Below are 25,345 nucleotides of genomic sequence, written 5' to 3'. Positions count from 1 at the left end.
GGGAGTGAGAGGACAAATGGAGTAAATGAAGAGGTGTTGTTATTTTCCTCCTTGGTTTTAAAAAGCTTAAAGATTTGAAGAGGTAGAGAAAGAATGAGGAAAAGGTCATAAATCTCAGCTTTGAAGCATTGAGATGGGGAGTTGAAGTTAAGGTGACAGCACTGTGCTGATTTAGGTAGAAGTTACAGCAGTATGATTATCAGAATCAGGTTTAATATCACTGGCATATGTCATGAAATTTGTTAACTTTACGATTTTGAGCAAAGCTTTGAATAAAAAGGGGGGAAATCTTAGTGATTTAAAAAAAATTGCATTTATCATGCCTAAAATCGTTTTGAAGTCCTTCTTAATTAATGAACTGCTGTTAAAGAGCTACCTCATTTGCTGATACAATTGTTAGTGTTTGTTTTCATGCTCTCTTCTCCCAACCATCAAATCTGCCATTATCTCATATCCATAAAAGGCCACCTTGGCGTCCTCTAACGTTATGAAGTAGCCTGACAGCTCATTTCCATCCCCACCCTCGGTTTCCTTTCCAAAGTTTATGAAAGTACAAATGTAACCGAAGTAAATCCTAACCCTTTCTTGTGTTATTTCATTCTGTAATAAGATTTTGTCCCCTACCGTGGCACTACAAGCCACAATCTGCTGTGTGTGCATCTGTAGCAGAGGAAACTCTGCCTTCTAGCTCTTCTCAGTTCATTTTTGACTGAGCCACGATAAACTCGTTCCAACGCCACTCCACCATTCTACAATGGGAAGGGACCACTCTAACCTTGTTCCTTTCCAATCAATAGCATGTTTCCAGAGAGTCATTCGTAACCACTTTACAAGCCATTGGTTGGCTGGTACTATTTATTTGAAGTATGTTCTGACACATTGAATTAAAAATGACCTGGTTGTAATACCTCCATGCTGATGTTTTGCATCTTCCTTTCTCAGAACCATACTCTGTGTTACAATGACTGCAGATTTGTGCTTCGAGAAGGGGAGAAGTCCTTGGAGTTTGACTTCAGCAAGCTCAGCCACATCACCAGCTTTAGAAGTGAACCCCGTTTTACTCCGAAAGGAGTACGATTCTTCCGAAACTTCAATATAAGCTTGTGTGGGAACCAGGTAAATTCCATGCCATCAGCACGTCAGTTTTCTATGCAAGAATCCTTATGGCACCAGCTAAATACTTCCACTCTTTTATTTTAAGGGAAGGAAATTGGCCTCTTGTGTGGATAATGTAACATTTGGTGACATCTTTGATGATGGCAGAGGCATTGCCAGACCTATTTCATCTTATATCTGCCAGTCCACACTCGTTCCATCCGATCTGATGGGACTTATGTCATCCCATCCCACCAATCTGGCCGATCATTTGATAGGTAAGTGTTTTATAAAAAGCTGCATCTGCACTGTAAATGCACAATGCTCTGACCAAATGGATACATGAATAGACTTAAAAATCTCGTTAAGTGGAGTCAGAGTACGGCATCAGGTAGAGCTCCAAGCTGTTTTAGTAATATGAAGCAACAAACACAAAATGCTGGAGGAACTCAGCAGGTCAAGCAACATCTATGGAAAAGAGTAAACAGTCAATGTTTTAGGCCGATGCCCTTCATCAGGACTGGAAAGGAAGGGGAAAGAAGTCAGATTAAGAAGGTGGAAGGGGAAGGGGAGGAAGAAGTACAAGGTGGCAGGTGATAGGTGAAACCAGGAGAGGGGGAGGGGTAAAGTAAAGAGCTGGTGGACGAGATAACAGGCTACAAGCAGGAATCTGGTAGGAGAGGACAGGAGACCATGGAAGAAATGAAAGGGGAAGGAACAACAGAGGAAGGAGATGGACAGGTAAAGAGAAAGGATGTAAGAGGGAACCGCGAAGGGAGAATATTGAATGAGAGAAGGAGATTACTGGACGTTCGAGAAATTGATCCTCATGCCATCAGGCTGGAGGCTACCCCCAGATGGAATATAAAGTGTTCTTCCTCCAACCTGACTGCGGCCTTATCATGGCAGTAGAGGAGGTCATAGACTGATACGTCAGAATGGGAAAGGGAAATAGAAATGAGATATTTAGTTACAGATAGAACACGGAATAGGTGCTTCTGGCAACTTCGATCTGCGCTGCCCCTGATTTAACCCTAAGCTAATCATGGGACAACTTACAATGACCAATTTACCTACCTGGTACATCTTTAGACTGAGGAAGGAAACTGGAGCACCCAAAGAAAACCCATGCACTCCACAGAGAGGATGCACAAAACCCTTACAGAAGATGCCAGGATTGAACTGCGAACTCCAAAGTCCCAAGCTGTAATAGCATCATGTTAACCATTTTGCTACAATGGCACCCAGTCTTATTCTCTGTGAACGTGATGCCCTTGCATCAGATGCCAGATATGCACCAAGGGATTAAATAGGATGCATACTATCGTGGACCACTGTGATGCCACTGGTATTAAATGTGCCTCGTTTAACTTGATATATTGCCAAAAAATCATTACATTTTTACCTTCCAGGTGGATCAACTTTAATATTTTTTTCTTCCGTTCCTATCAATCTCTTTGTTCCTCTATCACCATGTCATTTTCGTGAACCCTAGTCACTCGGCTGCTCAACCCTACAGCATCTGATCATATTCGCACCTGATGCCACATATCAATCACTTGTCTCCATGGTGACCTCTGATCATTTGTTCAAGTCACCACCAACCCATGTTCATGAATCACCTATCCATCTACCTCTTGATGGAAGATTATTTGGGTAATAGTGGAAGGGGACAGCTGGGTTTGAGATCATTGGAGTGGATGAATTGAAAGATTCAACAATGACTGCCCTTAATGGATAAATAGTTTTCTCAAACAAAATTTTCTTGTGGCAGGTATCCTTTAAGTAATGATGAAATCCCTTTTTTGTGTAATCCTTCTTCAACATGTGTGGCTAGTGCCATTTCAAATACTGGAAATAGACCAGTATTTGATCTATAAGGGCCGATGCTTTGAGGACATATAGAGAACCCAGAAGGAAAGTCCTAGACATCATGATTTGCAGTACATTTACAATTTACCTTTGCTATTTTTCCACTGAAATTGCATCATGTGGTGCACAATAATACAGTGTAGTGAAATTCAATTTTCTTTCTCTGTCACTGATAGAAGTTTCTGCTAACACATGAATCGCACCTAATCTTCTAATCTTCAATTTATACTTTTAGGAGTAACTACTCAAACAGAGCTGGACAATATTACAGCTGCAGCCGATCTCTTTCCAAAGGAAAAAGATAGTACATTACCTGATATTATCTTTTATTACAGGCAAGTGATTTACTTTTGTTTGCTCAATGTATAGTTTGGTACTCATGGTAAAATTGAATCCGTATGTACTTGCTTTCTGGACAGAAGATGAATTAACATTGCCCACTTGGGATGGGGGTGATAATAGCAAACACCCACTTCTGAATGCAATGCCATATTAGTTCAAGAAGGGTAGAAGGCACCCAGTATGTAATTGAGCAGTTTGTTCAGAGGACTTACTGGTGGACCTACAACCTGGGCCTGGCCAAGATGGCTACCAGTGGGTCCAGGCGGCAGACGTTTGAGGGCTCTGCCAGGGCTGACTGCCTATCTCTCTTCAGGGGATACGTTGGTGCCCAGGTGCTCTTGGAGAGGGTGTGCGCAGTCACAATTGATACAGTGGGGGATTTCCAGGAATGGTGAGCCCCGTAGGGATTTGACCGTTTTATAGGCAGCAGTAATTATATTTTAATTTGAACTTGTTCACTGTCTTATAAATGTTTGATGTTTGTATTTTGCATATTTTTGTGTAAATAAAAGTTAACAGTTTTGTAAAAAAAGGTAGCGTGAAGTCAATCACTTGACTAAAATAGAGATCTTGACTTTAGAGTATGTTAAATAGGAGCCTTGGGTTGCTTTTTTGGATTTAAAATTAAAACTATTAGTCATTGTTTTGTTGCATTCAAGATTGCTTGAACTACATTATTAATAGATATGTTACATTATCATGGAATCAGCTTGGCCATTTCTTTTAGATTGCAGTTATGCAGCATGAAAAAAGGCCATTCAGCCCTCTAGATCCATACTAACCATTAACCACCCATTTGGATTATTCTCACATCAGTCCCCTTTATCGATCTCCCCACATTCTCAAAAACTCCCCTTGAATTCTACTACTCACTTGCATACCCTGGATAATTTACACAGCCCACTAACCAACCACCCGCCTTTCTTTGCGGTGCGGGTGGAGTCAGGAGCATCGGGAGGAAACACACATTTAGAGGGAGAACGTTGAAATTCCACAGAAACAACACCCAGCATTGTGTGGCAGCACCACTGCACCAACCAGCTCTTCCTCCTGGCTTTTGCCCCCGGGCTCACCCACTCCACAATCGAGACGCTCAGCACTCTCAGATAGTTGGACTGATAATTGGGTTGCCCGCTCCTTCCAAGGGAAACAGCTTATCTCATGCTTCAGTTCATTGTAGCTCCTGAAGCCAGTCACGGATGCCCATGAGCTGTGGACATGACTCTGGGTCAGACCAAAAGACATCACAGGAAATCTTAACCTGAATGCCACTATTTCCTGAGAGAGGCATTTTCTGATAACTGTCTGTCGAAAGGTTTGATTGCTGAACAAAGAGTCCAATTAATGATTCCTTTTCTTTGTATTTCACAGATCTACTGAATCAACACAGATTTGCAAAAACGGGAGAGTGTCCACAGTAAGACTGAGATGCAATCCTGGAAGTGTCGGTTCAGGAACAATTTCTGTACCAAAGTAATACATAACAATATTTAAATAATTATAATGATGCTGTCTAGATTGTAGGTCATACCATTTTTTTACAATATGGTGCACAATTATAAATCCCCTTCCCTGCTCATATTAGACATCAATTTCATAAACATCAACAGATATAGCTCTCGGCTGCACAGGGACTAGTTGTCAAAAAGGGAATCCTGTGCATAAAAAACTATTTATGTCTTTTAAAAAAATGCATGATTTGCAACATGGTATCTTAGCAACTGGTGCTAATTTCAAATAGGGTTTGTACCTGGGTGATGGTTGTAAGTCTGTAAGCCAATAGTATTTAAGCTAAATCTGTCAATGTGCTGTGCTTATGGAATGTCTCATCCAGGGGAGAGCTGGCATGCCAGGCTCGTACTTTTGCATCCTTAATAAATAACAAAAAAGTGTTGCTCATTAAATACAGACTAAAAAAACTACAAAAAGAAATTTGATGGATCTATTTGGTTAATTTTGAAGATAAGGCTTCACTGATATGCTTAAATCACTAAGACCAGCTGCAGTAATAAATGATTAAAAAAAACAATTTATCAGTACATTATATCAATTCAAAAACCTGGCAATAACAGCAGTTGGGCGTTTCAAGCTTATCTCAAAGTGACCTCTAGTGGTAGTTTCAGAATCCAGCAGGACACCCGATTTCCTAAGCCTTGATGGTGGTTTTGACCCAAAACATCACAACAAATCCTTTCCTCCCATAAATGCTGCTCGAATCACTGAGTTCCTCCAGCAGGTTGTTTATTGTTTATCAGATTCCCCAGTCTGTTTTCTTCCCATGAAGCCTGTGCCAAGCATGAAGCCTTCTGCCTGAACATGATCTATATCCCTCCATTTTCTGCATGCTCAATTCCTGTCTAAAAGCCCCTTGAAAGCCAGTGTCGTTACTGATTTCACTACCGCCCTTGGCACCTACCACATATTCCCTTGCCTCATATATTCCCTCTGAAACTTTCACCCCCTCACCTTAATGCTATGTCCTCTTGTTCTGTCCTAGGAGAAGGTTTCTGACTGTCAACCCTGCCTATGCTACCCATAAATTTATAAACATCTATCAGGTTCTCCCCAAGGGCTCTGACCCTCCAGAGAAAACAATCGTTTGTCTAATCTCTCCTAGTTTAGCTAACACTCTCTAACCCAGGCAGCACCCTGGTAAGCCTTTTTAAGAAACCATCTCCAAAGCCTCTGCATCCTCCCTCTGTAATGCGACCAGAACCAAATGCTATACTCGAAATGCAACGTAACCAAAGCTTTATACAACTGCAACATGACTTCCTGATTCTCAAACTCTGTCCTCAGTGATGAATGTGAGCATGGCATGTGCCTTCTTCCCCATTCAGGAAGCTATGGATTTGGACTTCAAGATCCCTCTGAATATCATTGTGATTAAGGGTCCTTCCATTAACTGTCTATTTTTCCCTTACGTTTGACCTGCTAAAGTTCAAAACCTCACACTTGCCTCCATCTAGCGTTCCTCCTCAACTGATCGATATACTACTCTGTCTTTTGACCTTCTTCAGCCCACCAGTTTTATTGTTTTCTGCAAACTTACTAACCAGACAATTACATCCAAGTCTTTTACATATATCGCAAACAGCAGAGCTCCCAGCGCTAATCCCGAGAGAACATTACTGCTCACAAACCTGCAGCCAGAATAACACCCTTTTCTCCAGGACTCACTACGTCCTATGGACAAGCCAGTTCGATATCCAAATTACCAAATCACCATGCATCTTAATCCTGCTGATCAACTTACTATAAAGTCAATGACCTTCGTCACCTCCTGGAAAAAAATACTCAATCAGATTTGTAAGACATGGCCTGGCCTGCACAAAGCCACAGTGACATTCCCTACTTATCCAATGTTCTTTCAAATGTAAGTAAACTCAGTTCCTAAGAATCCTCTCCCTGCTATTGATGTGAGGCTCACATCAGTCCATTCCATTATTATATCCACTCAGATATTTGGAAATATCTGCTCCATTTTTCCAGTTGGTTCAGTGTCACCACCTGTGGTAAATAAACCAAATATGTTAGCGTGGCTGACGTGAAAATGATCATAGTTCACTTTTCTAAAGCTAGCTGCTGTTTGCTGTGTTGACAGAAAGTGCCAAGAAGGAACATGTGATGGTTGTACCTTTCACTTTCTGTGGGAAACAGCGGAAGCTTGTCCTCTTTGTTCAAAGAATGACTATCACGAGATAGTGGGAGCATGCATTAATGGAATTCAGGTAACAATGTGCGAGTCACTGTGTGCATGTGAATGAATTGTAATGTGAAACACCAATAGTGTTAATAGTGAATTCCTTGTGTCAATGATTATGCACAATTATTTAATTATTGAGATACAGTGGGATATTGGCCCTTTGATCCAGGCTACCCACAATCCCCTGGTGTAATCCTAGCCTACTCACAGGACAATTTACAATGTCTAATTAACCTACCAGTTGGTAGGCCTTTGGACTGCCGGAGGAAATTGAAGCACCCAGAGGAAACCCACGTGGTCATGGGGAGAATGTACAGACTTCTTACAGGCAACGGTTGGATTGGAACCTGGGTCACTGGTAGTGTAAAGTGTTGTGCTATCACTACACAACCCTGCCGCCCCTTATGGTGGAAGCCAGAGGAAATATTAGCCAAGGATCCGCCTTAAATAACTTTCCTTGTACGTAACCTTCATTAAAATGCTATCTGGCAACTTGAATTGATGTAAAAAATGTATCTTTGCATTTTCAGTTCATTTATTATAAATAGGCTATAGAGACATCTGCACATTGTGTCTACACACATCTGTCTGCCATGTCCAACGGACAAATTACCGTCCATGAAAATGCATTTAATTTGTACTACAGTATAATTTGGATCTGCATTTTATTATATTTGGTATTTTGAATAAAATTTTTGGCTTATTTTTCTTGATACAATTCAGTTGGTTTAGATGCCTTAGCACCATATGTTTGGCATACCCATATTTGTACAGCAGGAGAGTGAATTTGCCAAAAGAAATATTTCCTCACTAGAGGAATAAGAAGAGGTAGTATTTCAGGCTGCACCCAGCTGCCAGTTTATTTCCATTTACAGTTGCAGAGTGGTAGATTCATATAGCACAGAATCTGGCCCTTCAGCCCAACTGGTCGATGCCAACCAACATACCCATCTAAGCTAGTCCCATTTAGAAACATAGAAACCTACAGCACAATACAGGCCATTTGGCTCACAATGCTGTGCCAAACATGTACTTACTGTAGAAATTACCTAGGGTTACCCGTAGCCCTCTACTTCTCTAAGCTCCATATACCTATCCAGGAGTCTCTTAAAAGACCCTGTTGTATCCACCTCCACCACTGTCGTTGGCAGCCCATTCCACACACTCACCACTCTCTGAATAAAAGACTTATCCCTGACATCTCCTCTGTACCTACTTCCAAGCACCTTAAAGCTGTGCCCTGTCGTGCTAGCCATTTCAGCCCTGAGAAAAAGTCTCTGACTATCCACACAATCAATGCCTCTCATCATTTGTTGATGTTTGGTCAATATCCCTTCATGTACTTGCGCAAGTTCCTTTCAGACATTGTTTATATAACTGCCTCAACCACATTCTCAAGCAGCACACTCCATTAGCTGTCCACTCACTGGATGAACGAGTTGCCCCTCAGGAACCTATTAAGTCTCTCGTCTCTCATCTTAAACCTAAGTCCACTAGATCTTGATTCCTCAATCTGTGAAAAATATAATGTGCATAACTTTATTCTTCTCTATAAGGTTACCCTGCCAATGGAAAAATTCCATATCTGCTCAACCTCTCTCTATGACCAGTCTCTCAAATCTAGGCATTTTATCATCCTCATAAATATCTCTGCACTCTTTGTAATTTACTGGTATCTTTCCCATAGTAGGTGACAAAAACTGAACACAAAATTCCAATGTAGCCTGATCAACATCTTGTACAACTGCAGAATTAGATCCCAGCTTCTATACTCAGTGCCCTGACTGATGAACGTCACTGTGCCAAAAGCCTTCACCACCATGCCTACCTGTAATGCCACTTACAGGGAATCATGTACTTGTAGGCAAATACATGCCTGCCTCTCAGTAATTTGTGAAACGTGTTGCACTGTCACTTGGTAGAACCAAACTCAGTGCAAGTTTCATCTTGAGGACTTGGTTTAATGAAAATAGTGTTTGCAGGTTGAGGAAAAGCCATGTGAACAGAGTCTGGGAATTTTGGTCCAGCTCCTTACTAAGAAATGCAAAAATACATTCCCAATTTCAAATGTATGCCAGCTGGTGGTTTAATGGCATCAGCAGCAAACTTTGAGGCAAGTAGTCCTGGATTAGAATCCAGCCAGCTCCTTGCATGCTTTCCACCTGTGCTGGGTTGAGCATCAAGCTAGCAACTTGGCCTCATAAAAAAAAACAGACAAATTGCTAAAGAAACGGCAAAGCTGTGCCCGATGTGCCACAAGGCGTGGAGAGAGTAACAACAGCAATTTCGAAAGTATGGACACAAGCACCAGTTCCACCAACAAATTCCCTCCAATATGTGTGAAATATGAACTGCAGTAGCAAATTCAGGTTAAAACAGATAAATGGGGCTTATTGTACTAAAAAGCATAAATTAGTGAACTATTATTGTTTGGGGATGATTCAAACTCAATTTATTATATTGGTTTACAGAAAATTACTTACGTATGGTGGGAGCCGAAACTCTGTAAAGGAGGTGTTGCATTGCCAGTTCAACTAGCGACAACATGCAAGACATTAGACTTCTTCTTGAAAATTGGAATTATCTCAGGGACAATTACCGCTTGCTTATTAATTGCCACAACATGCTATTTCTACAAGAAAAATCGAAAGTGAGTAAATAAATATGGCTTTATTGGAATCTTCTGTTAAGAATTTAGGGTGATTAATATTGAACTCAATAAAATGAAAATAGAAAGGCGGTTTCTCTGTGACCAGGATGAAGAGATAGTAAGGGAAATTTGTATATTGTTTTGAGCATTCAGTGAGAACAACTAGGAAATATAATTAGATATTTTTAACTATACTAAGGTATGCCTTAACAAAGATAGTGTAGGTAATAAAGGACATAATTTATTTAGAACTATAACATTATTAATGGAGAAATTGTGATTACAGCCCAACCATATCCAGAATGTCACTACTACAGATACAAGACTGGAAAAAGATATTAAAATTTAGAAAGGAATGAATTAATTACGTTCATAAGGAACGTTCTGCCCTCAGCAAAGCCCTTACCTTTGCCCCCCTTTGCCCGTACCTCAGTGAGTTCCGTGCCCGCCACGATGCCAAGCTCTTCTTCCTTCACCTCCGTCTCTGAGCCAACTTCTTTGGCGAGGATTCCCACTTTGCACTGATAACCCTTTCTCCCATCTCCAACCCTTCGCCTCTTCTTGGACACTTCACTCTGGATCTTTTCATCTCCAGTTGCCGAGGAGATGTCAACTATCTTGACTTCAGCACTCCTTTCTCCTCTTCAAGTCTTACCACCTCTGAAAGCACTGGCTTCCACTCTCTCTGCACCAATCCCAACCTTACCATCAAACCTGCAGACAAAGGGGTCTGGCAGACAGACCTCTGCCTTACTGAGGCCAAACGGCAACTCTCAGACACCCCTGCTTACTTATCTCTTGACAAGTACCTCACTCAGGACAATGGAGACATTGTCTCTGACACTAACACCAACTCCATCAACACTGGAGACCTCCCATCCACTACCATCAACCATCACTACTCATAGTTCCCTTGCTCACAATGCTTGTTTCTATCTCCTACCCAAGATCAACAAACCTAATTGTCCAGGTAGGTCCATTATTTCTGCCTGATCCTGCCCCACTGAACTCGTGTTCACATGCTCTCGATCTCCTCAACAACTTCAATTCCCTGGTCCTGACTGCCTCATTTTCACCACAGATGCCCAGTCCCTACACACTTGTACCCCACCCCCGATTAAGAAGGCCTTAAAGCTCTCCACTTCTTTCTTGACAACAGATCTGACCAGTTCCCCTCCTCCACCTGGCTGAACTGGCCCTCACATGCAATGTTTCTCTTTCAACTCTTCTCACTTTCTCCAAACCTAAGGAGTAACCATGGGCACTCGCATGGGGTCCAGTAATGCCTGACTTTTCATTGGCGAAATGGAACAGTCCATGTTCCAAACTTTCACTGGCAATACTCTCCAACTCTTCCTGAGCTATACTGATGACTGCAATTTGTGCTACTTCATGCACCTATGCTGAGCTTGTCAATTTCATCAACTTTGCCACCAATTTGCATCCAGCTCTTGAATTCATTTGGTCCTCTTTTCCCCTTCTTCAACTTTTCTGTCTCCATCTCTGAAGACAAATTGTCAACCAAAATCTTTCATAAAGCTATCAGCATACAGGGCTATCTTGTCTATACCTCTCCCACCCTGTCTCCTATAAGAATGCTATTCCCTTTTCTCATTTCCTTCATCTTCACTACACCACCATCATTCCCAGGATGAGGCTTTCCTTTCCAGGACATCAGAGATGTCCTCTTTCTTCAGAGAGCGGAGTTTTCCTTCCTCCACATTGATGTTACCTTACCCGTTTCTCCTTCATTTCTTGAACATACTTCCTCACCCAATCTTTCTGCCACCTTAACAGGGATAGAGTTCCTCATCCTCACCTACCACCCCATGAACCTACGCATCCAACACATCATTCATCACAACTTCCGCCATCTTCAACGGGAGCCTATCACTGAACACATCATTAACTCCCCACCCCCTCCACACTCTCCACTTTCCACTGGCATTGCTCCTTCCATGATTCCCTTGTTCATTTGTACCACCCCACTAAATTCCCTCTTGGCACATTCCTGCAAACAGAAAAAGTGCTACCTGCCCGTACATCTCCTCCCTCACCTCCATTCAGGGCTCTAAACAGTCCTTCCAGGTGAGGCAACACTTCGCGTGCAAATCTGCTGGGGTCGTCTATTATGTCCAGTGCTCCCGATGCTGCCTTGATTGCTTTATTGAGCACCTTTGCTCCATCTACAAAAATCAGGATTTCCTAGTGGCCAACCATTTTAATTCCAATCCCCTTTCCCACTCTGACATGTCGGTCCATGACCTCCTCTACCTCCATGATGAGCCCACTCTCAATTTGGAGGAGCAATGTCTCATATTCCGTGTGTGTACCTTCCAAGCTGATGGCATGAACATCAGTTTCTCCAACTTACCCCTCCCTGTTCCCACTTCTTCAGTTCCCCACTCTGGCCCCCCTCTCCTTGCCTGCCTGTGACCTCCACCTGGACCCCTTCCTCCTTCCCTTTCTCGTATGGTCCACTCTCTTCTCCTATCAGATTCCTTTTTCTCCAGCGCTTTACCTTTTCCACCTATCACTGCGGATGGAGAAAAGGTGCTCGACAAAGCAGTCCCCCAACTCATGTCAGGTCTCAGCAATGCAGAGCAGTCCGCATCGGGTGCATTGGATACAGTTGTCGATGAAGCTTCTCCCACCTGCCTGGCGTCACCTATCATCTTCTAGCTTGTACTTTCCCTCCCCCCACCTTCTTATTCTGGCTCCTTAACCCTTCCTTTCCGACCCTGATGAAGGGTTGTTGCTCGAAACCTCAGCTGTTTATTCATTTCCATAGCTGCTGCCTGGCCTGCTGAATCCCTCCAGAATTTTGTGTGTTTTGCTACTAATTCACTGCATTTGTGGTCCAACATTTCTAATCATGTCGAGAGTGTAGGACCCGGCGTGGATATAATTTTAAAAAGCCCTATTTGTGCAAGGACAAGAAGACAAGGATTAAAGAATGGAGCTTAAAAAAAATTAAGATTAAATGCCTAATTGAAAGATGCTGAAAAATACAGAGGAATGATAAGTGTGGTTCGTGCAAATACATATTACTTCAAACATATGAGGGCAGACAGATAGAGCTACAGAAGGTTTTATATTATTTTGTGATTTATATTTGGGTGAAGAAGTGTAAGACCAATAAGACCATGGTGTAGGTGTCAACTCAAAGGTGCATTTGGTACTGTTGTCTTCCCCATTATACAAAACCGTTAAGGATTATAGAGCGGTTTGAGAAACTACTGATAAGAGAAGGTATGTGATCCAATAGAAAATAAGTGTTCATACAATTGTAAGTTTTTAAGTTATTAAGGGTTTGTTGTGAAAAAGGTTAAACATTTCATCTCACTGGTGAATAAGCACCAAAAGTTCATTTGTGTAAAATATCACTGAGTGAACTGAGAAATTTCTTAAAACCGTCATTTCTTGGAGCAGAAAATATGTTCCCTGGGGATTGGGTGCAGCAAATGCCATGACATTTTTTAAAGGAAAATTCAATTAATAGTTGAAGCAAGGCCAGGGTAAATATGTAACATAAAATTAGGTTATGGTTCCTCCAGCAAGCAACTATCTTACAAGGAGCCTCCTTCTATGCTTCCATTGGAGAATATTTTTCTTGAATTAGTTCTTAATTCATGGTGTAGAAATACCAAAAACACAAATTCTGTAAAGCACTTTAAGATATTAAATTTAAAAACAAAGTATTGTCCTGATTTGGCAGGGATAGTGTGCAATACAGTAAAGTTACAAGGAAGTGCTAAAAATAAACCAAATGTAAATAATGCTAATTGCATAAATATTCATTAGATGATATACAGTACTGACCAGTTTATGGGCTGTGAATGCCAAATATTCCATATTAAATTATTTTGACAATTAGATTAGATTAGATTCAACTTTATTGTCATTGTGCCAAGTATAGATACAAAGCCAATGAAATGCAACTAGCATCTAACCAGAAGTGCAAAAGAATAGTGTCTTTAACAAAATAACTGAATAAAAAGTAAATGCTACAGCATACAAATATGAAAGTACTGAGACGGTACAATATGGGTGCAATAGTGCTTCGCGCTGTGTTGTGAGGTTTAGCAGGGTCACAGCCTCAGGGAGGAAGCTCTTCCTGTGCCTGCTGGTGCGGGAGCGGAGGCTCCTGTAGCGCCTACCGGATGGGACGAGAGTAAAAAGTCCATGGTTAGGGTGAGATGCATCCTCGATAATGCGTTTCGCCCCGTCCAGGCAGCGTTTATGGTAGATGTTCTCAATGGTGGGCAATTGGGTGCCGATAATCCACTGGGCAGTTTTCACCACACGCTGGAGTGCTTTGCGGTCCGATATGGGACAATTGCCATACCACACTGAGATGCATTTGGTGACTATGCTCTCAATGGTACAGCGGTAAAAGTCTGTCAGTATCCTGGGACAGAGGTGAGCTTTCTTGATGCTCCTCAGAAAATAAAGGCGCTATTGCGCCTTTTTGATCAGGATGGAGGAGTTCAGGGACCAGGTGAGATCATCAGAAATGTGGACAGCAAGGAATTTGAAGCTTGATACACGCTCCACTACAGCTCCGTTAATGTAGATGGGGACGTGAGTGTGGATCCTAGCATGCCTGAAGTCCACAATGATCTCCTTGGTCTCCTGGATGTTAAGGGCCAGGTTGTTGTAGGCACACCATGCTTTTCTTATGTATTTAATATCTGCAAACACCACTTTCAGTAAAGGTCAGGCTTCAATAAATAAAAATCTCTTAATGCACACATTATAATTAAGAATGCCAGAAAAGTAGCATTAATACTAATAATTGTTTGAAGTGTTCTCCTGGAAGTTCTCTCAAGAAAATGTTCAAATTCCAACATGTCATGTCTTTAAATATTTGTTGCCAACCAAGTTTTAAATGCTGGTTAAAATCACGCATGTAATTGAACTGATTTTAGATTAGAGTACAAATATTCCAAGCTGATGATGAACGCCAATGCTAAGGATGGTGAATTACCAGCAGTTGATAGCTGTGCCATAATGGAAGGTGAAGATCTGGAAGATGATCTGATTTTTATGAGCAAGAAATCTTTGTTTGGAAAGATAAAATCATTTGCTGTCAAGGTAAGTTACTATTTTATCCATAATCGTCCTACAAAGTACACAGCTGCTTATATTATTTGCCATAGACTTTATTCTTTTTATTGAACTAGTACAAAATAAATGGCAGGGTAAGTAGCTTAAAAATCCAACACATTCTGGAATGTTCCGTGTGCTAGAAAATGGATTTTTTGACAAAACTCAGTAACTAAATGCAACAGAATATATTGTGTGCTGGTTTTGACAAAGAATGGATCTGGTTCCAGCATGCATGTGATGTGGGCTTGCATGGAGGCTGCTGGCTATGTGCAGTGACTTCAAGGAGAGCTTAATGCTTTTTTGATGTCCTTTGCGTCAAGTCGTCTTACACAAACGCTGTGCACTAAGTGGGCCTTAATGAAGAGATGAATCAATACTTAGAGTTGTAGAACACCACAATACAGGAATAGGCCCAAAGGCCTGTTTGGGCCGTCTCTTCTCAGGGATCTGTCTTCTTCCCAATAGTTACCATTTTTAAGCATTCAATGTTAGTGATAGCTCCCAGCAACTGCAGCCTCTTGATGCTTTCAGGTCTCCACTCCAACCAATTCTGTAACTGAACATCCACCCACTCTAATCATTCCCACAGCTGGATCCATCATCTCCTGCAAGGTTCTCCCCTTTCCCCATCTCCACCCATTTCTCCCCAATCCAATCTGGCGGCTATTTTCATGGAGGAAAGACCCTTTGAAGTTTACTCACGCAAAGATCAGCAGCTCAGGCTTCAGTGTAATGGAATATCAAGGATAGGCTCTTACACATAACCAGCTCCAGCCCCCACACATAACCACTTTATTGCCTGTTTCTAGATGTGTTGTAATTTATTGGGCAATGTAAGCAAACAACTCATTTATTAAGTTTCTTTGAGATTCATTATCATTAGCCAAGTCTTGACTCATAGTAATATTCCTACATATATTTATGACATGGGTAAAGCTTAGGCTTTCAGAACCCAGAAGACAATACATAAACAAAAGTAATTCATTTTGGAGTTTCCAATGTTAGAACCCTGAAGCTGGATCAAGCTTCTCACTACAGCTGCAAGTGGGTTTCATTTCCACTTTGTTATGATTTTGCATTCTCATTTGGATTGCACTGCCTGGGATTTAACTCTATTTCCAGTAATTTGCCAAGTAGGTTGTTTCTGGATGAGGTCTGGAAAGAGAATGTAAGCGAGCCATTCAATTATGAAGATCATGCTGAGGTCAATCATCTTCTCATGTGATGCCCTTGAACAACAACAGCGAGCAGACATACTTACTATCCAGAGCAACACACACACAAATTGCCGGAGGAACTCAGGAGGCTAGGCAGCATCTATGGAAAAGAGTACAGTTGATGTTTCAGGCCGAGACCCTTCATTAGGACTGGAGTTCCTGCAGCATTTTGTGTGTTTTGCTTGGATTTCCAGCATCTGCAGATTTTCTCTTGTTTGTGACACCTACTATCAAATGCTGCTTCCTCTTTAGCTTAGGAGTACTGACGGCTTTGGGAATATCCCTGCTACACTGCCAATTGAAGTCAGCTAACAAGGCAACATGGTAGCAAGAGGTTCGCATAATACTATCACACAGCCCATGATCCAGGTTCAATTGCACCACTGTCTGTAAGGAGTTCACTCTTTCACTCCCACTGTCTGTAAGGCGTTCACTCTTTTACTCTGTGAGTTTCTTCTAGGTGGTCTGGTTTCCTCCTGCATTCTAAAGACACACTGAATTGTGGGTCAGTTGATCACATGGGTGTAATTGGGCAGTGTGAGCTCGTTGGGCCAGAAAGTTCTACTTCTCTAAAAGAAAATTTTAAAACTTCAATCAGGACCAAGAACTGAATGTAGAATCTTTCCCAATTGAAGCTCACATGTGCAGTAAGCAGAATTTGAATAAGTTGGGGACCTTTTCCTCATATAATTACAATTCAGTTGGTAAACTTTTAGAAGCAAGACCTGAAGGTGTATTGAAACTATTGGTAAATTCTGCATTTTTCTCATTAATAGTGATATAATTTGCCTTAAATATATTTTAAAATATTCTAGAACTGTAGAATTTTATTTATTGTGTGAAAGGTTTCAATACCTTCCCTTAAGTTAAGTATCTAAAAATTAGACCACAAATAAAACAATGTTGCAAACCCTTAATAACTGTGATGACAGGTAATAGTTTGCCCGCTCCAATTGAAATTGTTGATTGTTGCACATCTTTTTACATCTGGACTGTCTGCACTTCTGTTTTTAGCCTTCATATGCCCTTGATCTTGACATAGAAGAATGCTTTGCACTAGGAAACGCTCTTTGACTGAAGCACAGTGTCCTCAACTTAGATAGAATGGTGAGCAATAGATGAAGAATTTTTTTTAACAATCAGACAGTAAAATGCATGCCAAGTGTATACTCAGATAATGGAGAAAGGTAAAATGAGACATTTTCTTAGGTTGCATCATTTATGTTACTATGATACATAGAGCAATAATAAATTTGAACAGAATTATTATTTTATCCCATAAGCAAGTTGGTTTTAAATTCATCGTTTATTTTAATATCAACCTTTATGGGAAAATTTTGCAAATTCACTTGGAGAAAAGCTTTATTTCTGTACATTATTTGGGGAATGAGGACAATGCAGGCATGGTAAGCACTCAGTGCTTAAACCAAACTGCCAAGGTTGTGGTGAGTTAATTTCTAGAACCTCTGTAGAATTGCAGTAATTAAATTGTAACTGATTGCCTTGCTTGGCCAATTCAGAGGACTATTAAGAGAGACAAGATCTCCAGTCACATAAAGGCCAAAATAAGTACGGTACAAAAGTTGTGTAATAATTTTTTATTTGTATGGCAGAAGGATAACAGCAATATGGTTGAAATGATCATGGGTTGATAGCCTAGCGGTTAGGACAACGCTTTACAACACGAGTGATCACCAATTGGAGTTCACTTGCCACCACTGTCTGTAAGGAATTTGTATGTTCTCCCCATGACCACGTAGGTTTCCTCTGGATACTCTGCTTTCCTCCCACATCTCAAAAACATATGGTTAACTTTAGGGCTAGTGAGCTGTGAACATGATATGCTGGCATCGGAAATGTGGCGACATTTGCGGACTATTCTCAACATAACCCTCTGGCTCATTGGCGTAAAGGACACATTTCACTGTATGTTTCGATGTACATGTGACAAGTAAAGCTAATCTTTAATCTTTGAATGTTCTTAAAGATAGTGAATAAGGGTCTGGGTCAAAGGGTTTCAGAGCAGGTTTTTTAGGAAGTAATATTATAGCATTGAAATGTTTTCCTTACTAAGATGAAGAGAACAAGATTCTTGGGATTCCGCAATCAGGCGAGCAGGGGATTTATTAGTATGCACTTAGTCCGCTTGGCAATTTATCAACAAGAACTAAGTTATCCCCGCTGGGCAATGTGAAGTCAATAATAGACACTTAACAAAGCAGTGAGGCCTGAATATGTACATTGCAGTGACTTCACATTAAGATCAAAGATCTACTCAGTAAGTATTTAATATACAAATAAAGACTAGTAGCAGGCAGAACAATGAACTCTCCTTGTAAACTTTTATTATACATTTTCATCGCTGCTAACGTAAGACCATAAGTTATAGGAGCAGAATTAGGCCATTTGGCCCATTGAGTCTGCTCCACCATTTCATCATGGCTGATCCATTTCCCTCTCAGCCCCCTTCTCCTGCCTTCTCCCTGTATCTCTTCATGCCCTGACTAATCAAGAATCTATGAATCTCTGTCTTATGTAAACCCAATGAGCTGGCTGTGTCAATGAATTCCACAGATTCACTCTCTGGCTAAAGGAATTTCTCCTGATCTCCATTCTAAATGAATGTCCCTCTATTCCAAGACTATTCCTTTGATCATAGAATCCCGCAGCACAGGAAACATCCTCTCCACATCCAATCCATTGAGACCTTTCAGCATTCGATAGGTTTCAATGAGATCATCCCTCGTTCTGTGTACAGACCCAGGGCCATCAATCACACCTCACATGACAAGCCTTTCAATCCCAGAATCATTTTTGTGAACCTCCTTTGAACCTTCTCCAATACCAGCATATCTGGAGTACTGCGTACAATCTTGATATTCTTATTTAATATAGAGATTATCACTCACCTTTCATTGACAAACACTATTATTTCTTTTACTCCTCATCAGCATCCACAGGAAAATTTAAATTACCAGCAGATACTGTTGAACATATGCAGATATAAGTAATTTTTATTTTAACGTGCCATACTCTGTCAGAACCTCGTGACCACTTTTTTTTCAAGTGATTGTCTTGGATGTCAGATTCTGTGAGTGGTCCCCCACGTTCTTCTCACAGCACAGTGTTTTTTTACGAGCTTAGCACTCAACACGGCCCGACTGGATTCGAACTCAGGAACCTTTGCTCCAGAGTCCGGCGCTGATGTCACTGCGTCACTGTATCCAGAGATACCGGCCACGTGACAGACGCGCTGCCACCTGGCTGGTCGGAGGACACACCACATGCCAATCAAAATTTGGTCCCTCCCAACTAATCAATGCACACCTAAATTATTGGTCACCTTAATTGGATTATCTCACCCAGCCCCATGCTATAAAAGGTGAGACATGTGCCTGGCTCGCTCTCTCTTACAGACCACCTCATTGAAGCTAAGTGCACTGATTTATGTTGTGGAAGGTTTATCGTTTGTCCTGGTAAGGGAGCCGCAGCTATCCAAGGTCAAGGGGGATATCTGTCGTAGTGCTTTTCCCTTGTTCTTTGTATGTGTAACTGTACCCTGTCCCCACACCGCTTTCTGTGTATTGTAAAGCCAACCCGACCTTCCCCACACGTGTTAACCCTAAGTGTTTTTTGTTAGAATATTGTAGTTGCTTGTGTTGACCCGACTTCCCCTTGTAAATAAATTCCTCATTATTAAAACTGTGTGTGTCCAGGCCTCTACTGTTGAGACTCAAAGAACCAGTTATTTTCCATCACAACAGCCACCAGCCGGCAATGTAAGCAATAGATGAAGGATTACAATCTAAGCAAACTGAAAATTGTACAACAAAGCAGACAACGTATATATTTTATGTATTGTTCACTGATACAATATCTGTTTAATTCTGCTATTAAATGAGAAGTGATGTCAGAACAGAGAGTCTCCATTAAAAACATAGATTTACTATGAGCCATGGATCAGTAGCAGTGGCCTCACCTCTGAGTTAGAAGGTAATGATTTCTCGTGCCACTCCAGAGCCCTGATCATGTAATAATAAAAACAGAAAATGTTGAAAATGCTCAGGCAGGGCAGCGTCTATCGAAAGAGAAACAGTTAACAATTAACTAGAAGTTAATTAACTAGCAATTTTGTCAAAATTGGGAGAGTCAAAAAATAAGAAGTTTTTGGTGGCAGAGCAAGTGGAGGGAGGGATGGGTAGGAAAAGGGAATATCTCTGATAGGCCAACATACGAACGGCTGGTGGAGCTCAGCAGATCAGGCACCTCAGTTGAGGGAAACTTACCCTCCAATAGATGATGCTGAGTTCCTCCAGCTTTTTGTGTGTTGCTCAAGATTTCCAGCATCAGCAGAATCTCTTGTGTTTATGATCTCTGATAGGGAAGACCAAGTGGCATGTAACGTGTTGATACTTGATTACTTTATTGAAGGAGTGCTGCATTTTCCATATTCTTCAAATAAGTGTTAAACCATGAGCCAATCTGCCTTAAGCTACCTGACTTGGAATGGAGCAAAGACGCCTCTCCAGAGGTGTGGCTGGTACATTTTGCTCAAGCAACATAGTGAAAGAATGGTTGGGTTGAGTTGTTCTCTGGTCTTGACAATTTAGTAAATTGCCAAGATTGGAGAACAACTCAACCTAGCTGTCAACCACCTGAGCTCCATCTTCCAAATTATTTCTATTGTGAAAGAATAAATTTCTGCTCTTTAGCTTGGTGCTGTTTATGGAACCTCCCTCTTTCATATGACTTTATATTTTTTTGTTAACTCTATATTTTTCCCTCTCTTTTTTCTATTTCCCCTTTCTGGTGGTGATTCAATCAAAGTGACAGGTAAAGAATCTGACAGTACTAATGAAGGGTCTCAGTCCGAAAAATACTGTTTACCCCCTCCATAGGTGCTGCCTGACATGCTGAGTTTCCCCAGTACATTTTATGTTTTGCTCAAAATCCCCAGCATCTGCAGATATTGTGTTTATGGTAAGGAATTTCATTAAAATGGAAAATAAAAAGGAAATAAAACAGGGAGACAAGAACTTAAACATCAGCAAAAGATGTGCAAATTAGTAAGTGATTTTAACTACTTAACATGCTGACAATAGGATTAAATATACTGAAGCACTCAATGATTACTGTATCTTGAAAAGATAGAGATGCTTTGGAATATTGCAATGAATACGAAACCTCTGAAAAAAACTTGTATAGGCTATTCTTATGATCTCAAAGTTTATTTTTAATTATGATCAGGTTAGCAAGCTGATTTTTCTTCCTCCTAACATAAACCTGTTTTGATTATTTTAATCCAAAAGGTCATTTACAGTTGAATAACTATTTTTAGTAAAAAGTATTTGCATTGGTTAAGGTGGTTTTAAAATTATTTAAACTCTCATTCCTAACTAAGTACCTCACTCACTGGAAGTACCTGTTGAAAGCTATGTCATGTTACTGTGAGTTTTTTTCTTCACATCCAGCAAATTTGTAAAGTAGGTGAGCATTTGGATTTGTGTCAATATTATAAAGCCAAGATTCAAGATAATATAATTTCCTGCACATTAGTGTAAAGGAGAATGAATTACTCCAGATCCAATGCAGCATGTCTACTCATATAAACAGTATATGTGTAATATAGTCTAAAGTTGCTTTATGTATAGCTGTGCTATTTTTACATACTAGTTCTATAGTTTTGCTTTTATCAGTTGAAATACAGTAACTATTTACCAACAAATAGCAGGAAGAACTTTTTTCTAAGTTCATTGCCTTTGTGAGTAGGGGTCGCAGATGAGTAATAATCATATCTTAATGATGTTGTAAGTTAATCTCAATTTCTAATTATATATTTTTACTATGTACTGTTCCAGCAGTTATGGTCGAAATGACAATAAAAGTGACTTGACTTGACCTGACCTGATATTTTTTTGTATTTTCAGAGAACACCAGATGGTTTTGATTCTGTTCCACTGAAATCTTCCTCAGGATCAGCAGACATGGAAATGTAACATGAGATCTCAAATGCTCTGCTTTGTTGACACATTCACTAAAGTGGCCTTCATTGAGTCATGTTTAAACTAAGAATGCTGTATTTAAAAAGCTCTTATTAGAAAGTTAAATATAAATGAAGATCCTTTTGTATAAATGATATAAGTATTGATTCATGGTGGCCTTACTACTGTATCATTTATGTACTGAGATTTTAAAAAGATTGATTTATGCTCAAATATTTAAAATGACCAGATATTAATGATAATCATAATTACACATTCTGGGACCGATTATTAATTTTTCTTTTCCCCAGAATTATGATTTAAGTTTTTAAATAATGAAACTAAAAGACTCAACAACTTGAAGATATCACCAGCATGTGTTAAAAATACGGCACTGAAATGGGAAGGACACATGGCTCAAATACAATTTCTTAATGTGACCAAAATTTGAATTGGTTTTATTGCTGGGTGTTGCTATTTCTCTTTCTTAATCCTCAGCACCTCTTCTTAAGATAGCTATTTTACACAGGCCAATGCATCTCTTCTAAGTTGCATGACTTCTGCTTCAAACACCAAACAAAACTGAAAACCTGAAAATCGCCATGGAAGCTATGCTTCTGCCTTAGAACCAACAATATCCAAGAAGAATATTTGCTGCTATCCCAATTATCTAGTGTGAATATCTGCAGTAATCATTTGGATTAAGCAATTGGCTGTTTAGCTAATATTAAGAAATTAGTGTTTATTGCTGATGAGTTTTTGTTTAATCATTATATAAAACACTTGCAGTTCTCAACTCATCTTCTTGCTGTCTGGAAAATGGCTGGATTGCACGAAGGAAGGCAATCTCAGTTCACTCTGCTTCACTGCTAAACACGCTGGTATGTCATCTACAGGTATGCAGAACAAATTTTAGCAACGTTAATACAATAGGAAGTAATTTACAGAATATCTTCTGCATAATGAAATTTCTCAAGGACTTCACAGGACGAAGTTTGAACTACATTGGCCAAAAGCAATGGTGATTAAGGTCATTTTTAAGGAGAGCCTTCAAGGGGGTGAAGAAGTAGTGAGATTTGGGGTTTAGCACCAAAATGGTTGAAGAGACAACCACCAAACCGAAACCTTTCAAAAACAAAATAACCACTTTTTAAAAAACCTGAAGTAGCTTTATGATGAGCTTGCAGGAAGCAGGGCTGTATTTATAACAAAAATCTTGCCACTCAACAGTGCAGTCCTCTCCCTCCCTGTATTTGCATACAAAGGAATGAATTCTTTTTTAAATAAAGGAACCCAATGAGGATATTGGAAGCTCTGTCTGAGAGAAGGCCGCACTGAGCATTATTTCCACGTTACAGCTTCATTCAACATGTTTTACAACACACCAGAAGCAGTAGTTTTTGCCTCAATCTCCAAAAATATTTAGTTGGAATTTGGGAAAATGTTGTCCATGATTTGCTGCTAAATTACAAAGAATTTGTTTAGGACGTTAACACTGCACCACATCCTTGTCCTTTCCATATTTTCCTTTTGCATTCCAATATTAGTTGGCTCTATAATTCATGTTGTTTTTAAGCACAGTGCATGCAAAAAAAAAAGATATTGTTATAAAAGTCCTACTTTGATGCTGATTCAATTAAAGATAGGTATCTCAAAGGGTTTTTGATTCTATACATGTGCCATTTTTCTGTATGGAAATGCTTTACATATGTAGAGCAAAATTTTTGCTTTCTTCCACTAAGTTTAATCTTGGCTGATCAATGATCCGAAGGTATTTTAATTGGCTTTCAAAATTGTAAAGAAATTTATAAATGTGGTCGCTTACTCATCACCTGATGTAAATAGCCACCAACTCTGAACCCACTTCAAAGTCAAGACAGTATTATCATTCCTGACGAAGGGTCTCGGCCCGAAACGTCGACAGCGGTTCTCCCTATAGATGCTGCCTAGCCTGCTGTGTTCTACCAGCATTTTTTGAGTATTATCATTCTCCTCCTTGAGGGCAATTATTGAGGGTGAGGTTGTGGTGATTACTACCTGCACGTTAATTCCTCATATTACTGAGGTCATATTGGATGCAACTCAAATTTGCCCTTAGCATTATTGCAACATTCAAATAATTTTTCTAAAAGATTGTTGCAAATGTCTTTATTGCACACCAGATGTACTGTCTTGATTGGAAGAAACCTGAAATTTGTCTTGGATGTTAGGGTTGCATTGGAAAGGCTTGTGCAGTAGCAAAGGGAATATAAGCTTATCTTCACTCGCTGAGGTGAATACCTGTTCTTAGCCAATGGAATATCCATTACTGTGGCTCTCCAAGCTAATGAGAGTTGACTTCAATTAGTCCATGCATAATTCTATTTGCATTGCAAAACAAGGTCTTGTACTTAAAACTCTCCAGAAAGACTATTTATTTTCAAATAGGACTATCTTTTGACTATAAAATGTAGTCACTGTATTCACACTTACTCTAATTGTTTACCACTTCAAAATGTGTTACTGAATCAGATCTCAGTATTGTAAAACTATAAGTTTGTGCAAACCATCAATTTGAATCATTGGAGCAGAAATGCTAAGGATTAGCAAGTCATGCTCATTTTGTCATGAAATATTCTCTCTCCTTGGGAGATAAGTAACCACGCCCTGTGAATAAATCACGAAAGCATCCAGCCTTTTGATTGGGTTTGAAAAATCTACATAATCAGCAATTATGTGATCTGCAGAAGGAATATTCCCTTTGTTTAAACTCTACTTTGCTACTGCTGAAAGTCTCATAGATTGATCGCTATCCAAGACCAGTTCAAAGTTATTGTCAAAGTACATATATGTCACCATATTGAATGTTGAGATTCATTTTCTTGTGGCATTCTATAGAGAACAAATCTATAGGATAATGACTAACAGAATCAATGAACGATTACCCAACTAGGGCATTCAAACAGAGTGCAGAAGAGAACAAATTGTGCAAGTACAAAAAGAAGAATCAACAATAATAAATACATAAGTAATAAATATCAAGAACATGAGATGGAAATTCCTGGAAAGTGAATACACTGGTTTCAATGATGAGGCAAGTGAAGCTGAGTAAAGTTTTCCCTTTAGGTTCAAGAATCTGATGGTTTTGAGGGATAATAACTGTTCCTGAACCTGGTGATGTGAGTCCTGAGGCTCCTGTACCTTTTTCCTGATGGCAGCAGTGAGAAGAGGACATGACCTGGGTGGTGGGGCTTCCTGATGATGGATGCTGCTTTCCTGTCCCTTCTGTCATAAACACTAATCAGGTCAAAGTTTGTGATATCAAAATAATTTGTGTTCAAATTTCACTCGCTGAACTTCTCAAATTGTGTTTGTTCTGACTTCCTTTCTC

The 25,345-nt window shown here is 40.1% G+C and overlaps 1 protein-coding gene across 2 annotated transcripts in view; it reads left to right on the top strand.

The window, feature by feature from the left end:
• The window catches only part of elapor1 (endosome-lysosome associated apoptosis and autophagy regulator 1), a 109,632-nt gene extending 87,211 nt beyond the window's left edge, over positions 1–22,421 (top strand). Inside the window, exons 15-23 of one of the 2 annotated variants that reach the window (XM_073030504.1) lie at positions 943–1,116; positions 1,202–1,373; positions 3,203–3,302; positions 4,681–4,782; positions 6,914–7,040; positions 9,487–9,665; positions 14,597–14,762; positions 17,009–17,101; positions 21,922–22,421. In XM_073030504.1, the coding sequence (XP_072886605.1) occupies positions 943–1,116; positions 1,202–1,373; positions 3,203–3,302; positions 4,681–4,782; positions 6,914–7,040; positions 9,487–9,665; positions 14,597–14,762; positions 17,009–17,068 (1,080 nt within the window). In that variant the 3' untranslated portion in view covers positions 17,069–17,101; positions 21,922–22,421. The remainder of the gene's footprint in view (positions 1–942; positions 1,117–1,201; positions 1,374–3,202; positions 3,303–4,680; positions 4,783–6,913; positions 7,041–9,486; positions 9,666–14,596; positions 14,763–17,008; positions 17,102–21,921) is intronic. The other variant, XM_073030503.1, reaches the window with a different exon arrangement.
• The last annotated feature ends 2,924 nt before the right edge of the window (positions 22,422–25,345 follow it).

The sequence above is a fragment of the Hemitrygon akajei genome, chromosome 27 (genome assembly GCF_048418815.1).
Source record: "Hemitrygon akajei chromosome 27, sHemAka1.3, whole genome shotgun sequence".
NCBI lineage: Eukaryota > Metazoa > Chordata > Chondrichthyes > Myliobatiformes > Dasyatidae > Hemitrygon > Hemitrygon akajei.
The sequence above is the reverse complement of the archived record's forward strand: the minus strand, read 5'-3'. Positions and strand labels throughout refer to the sequence as shown.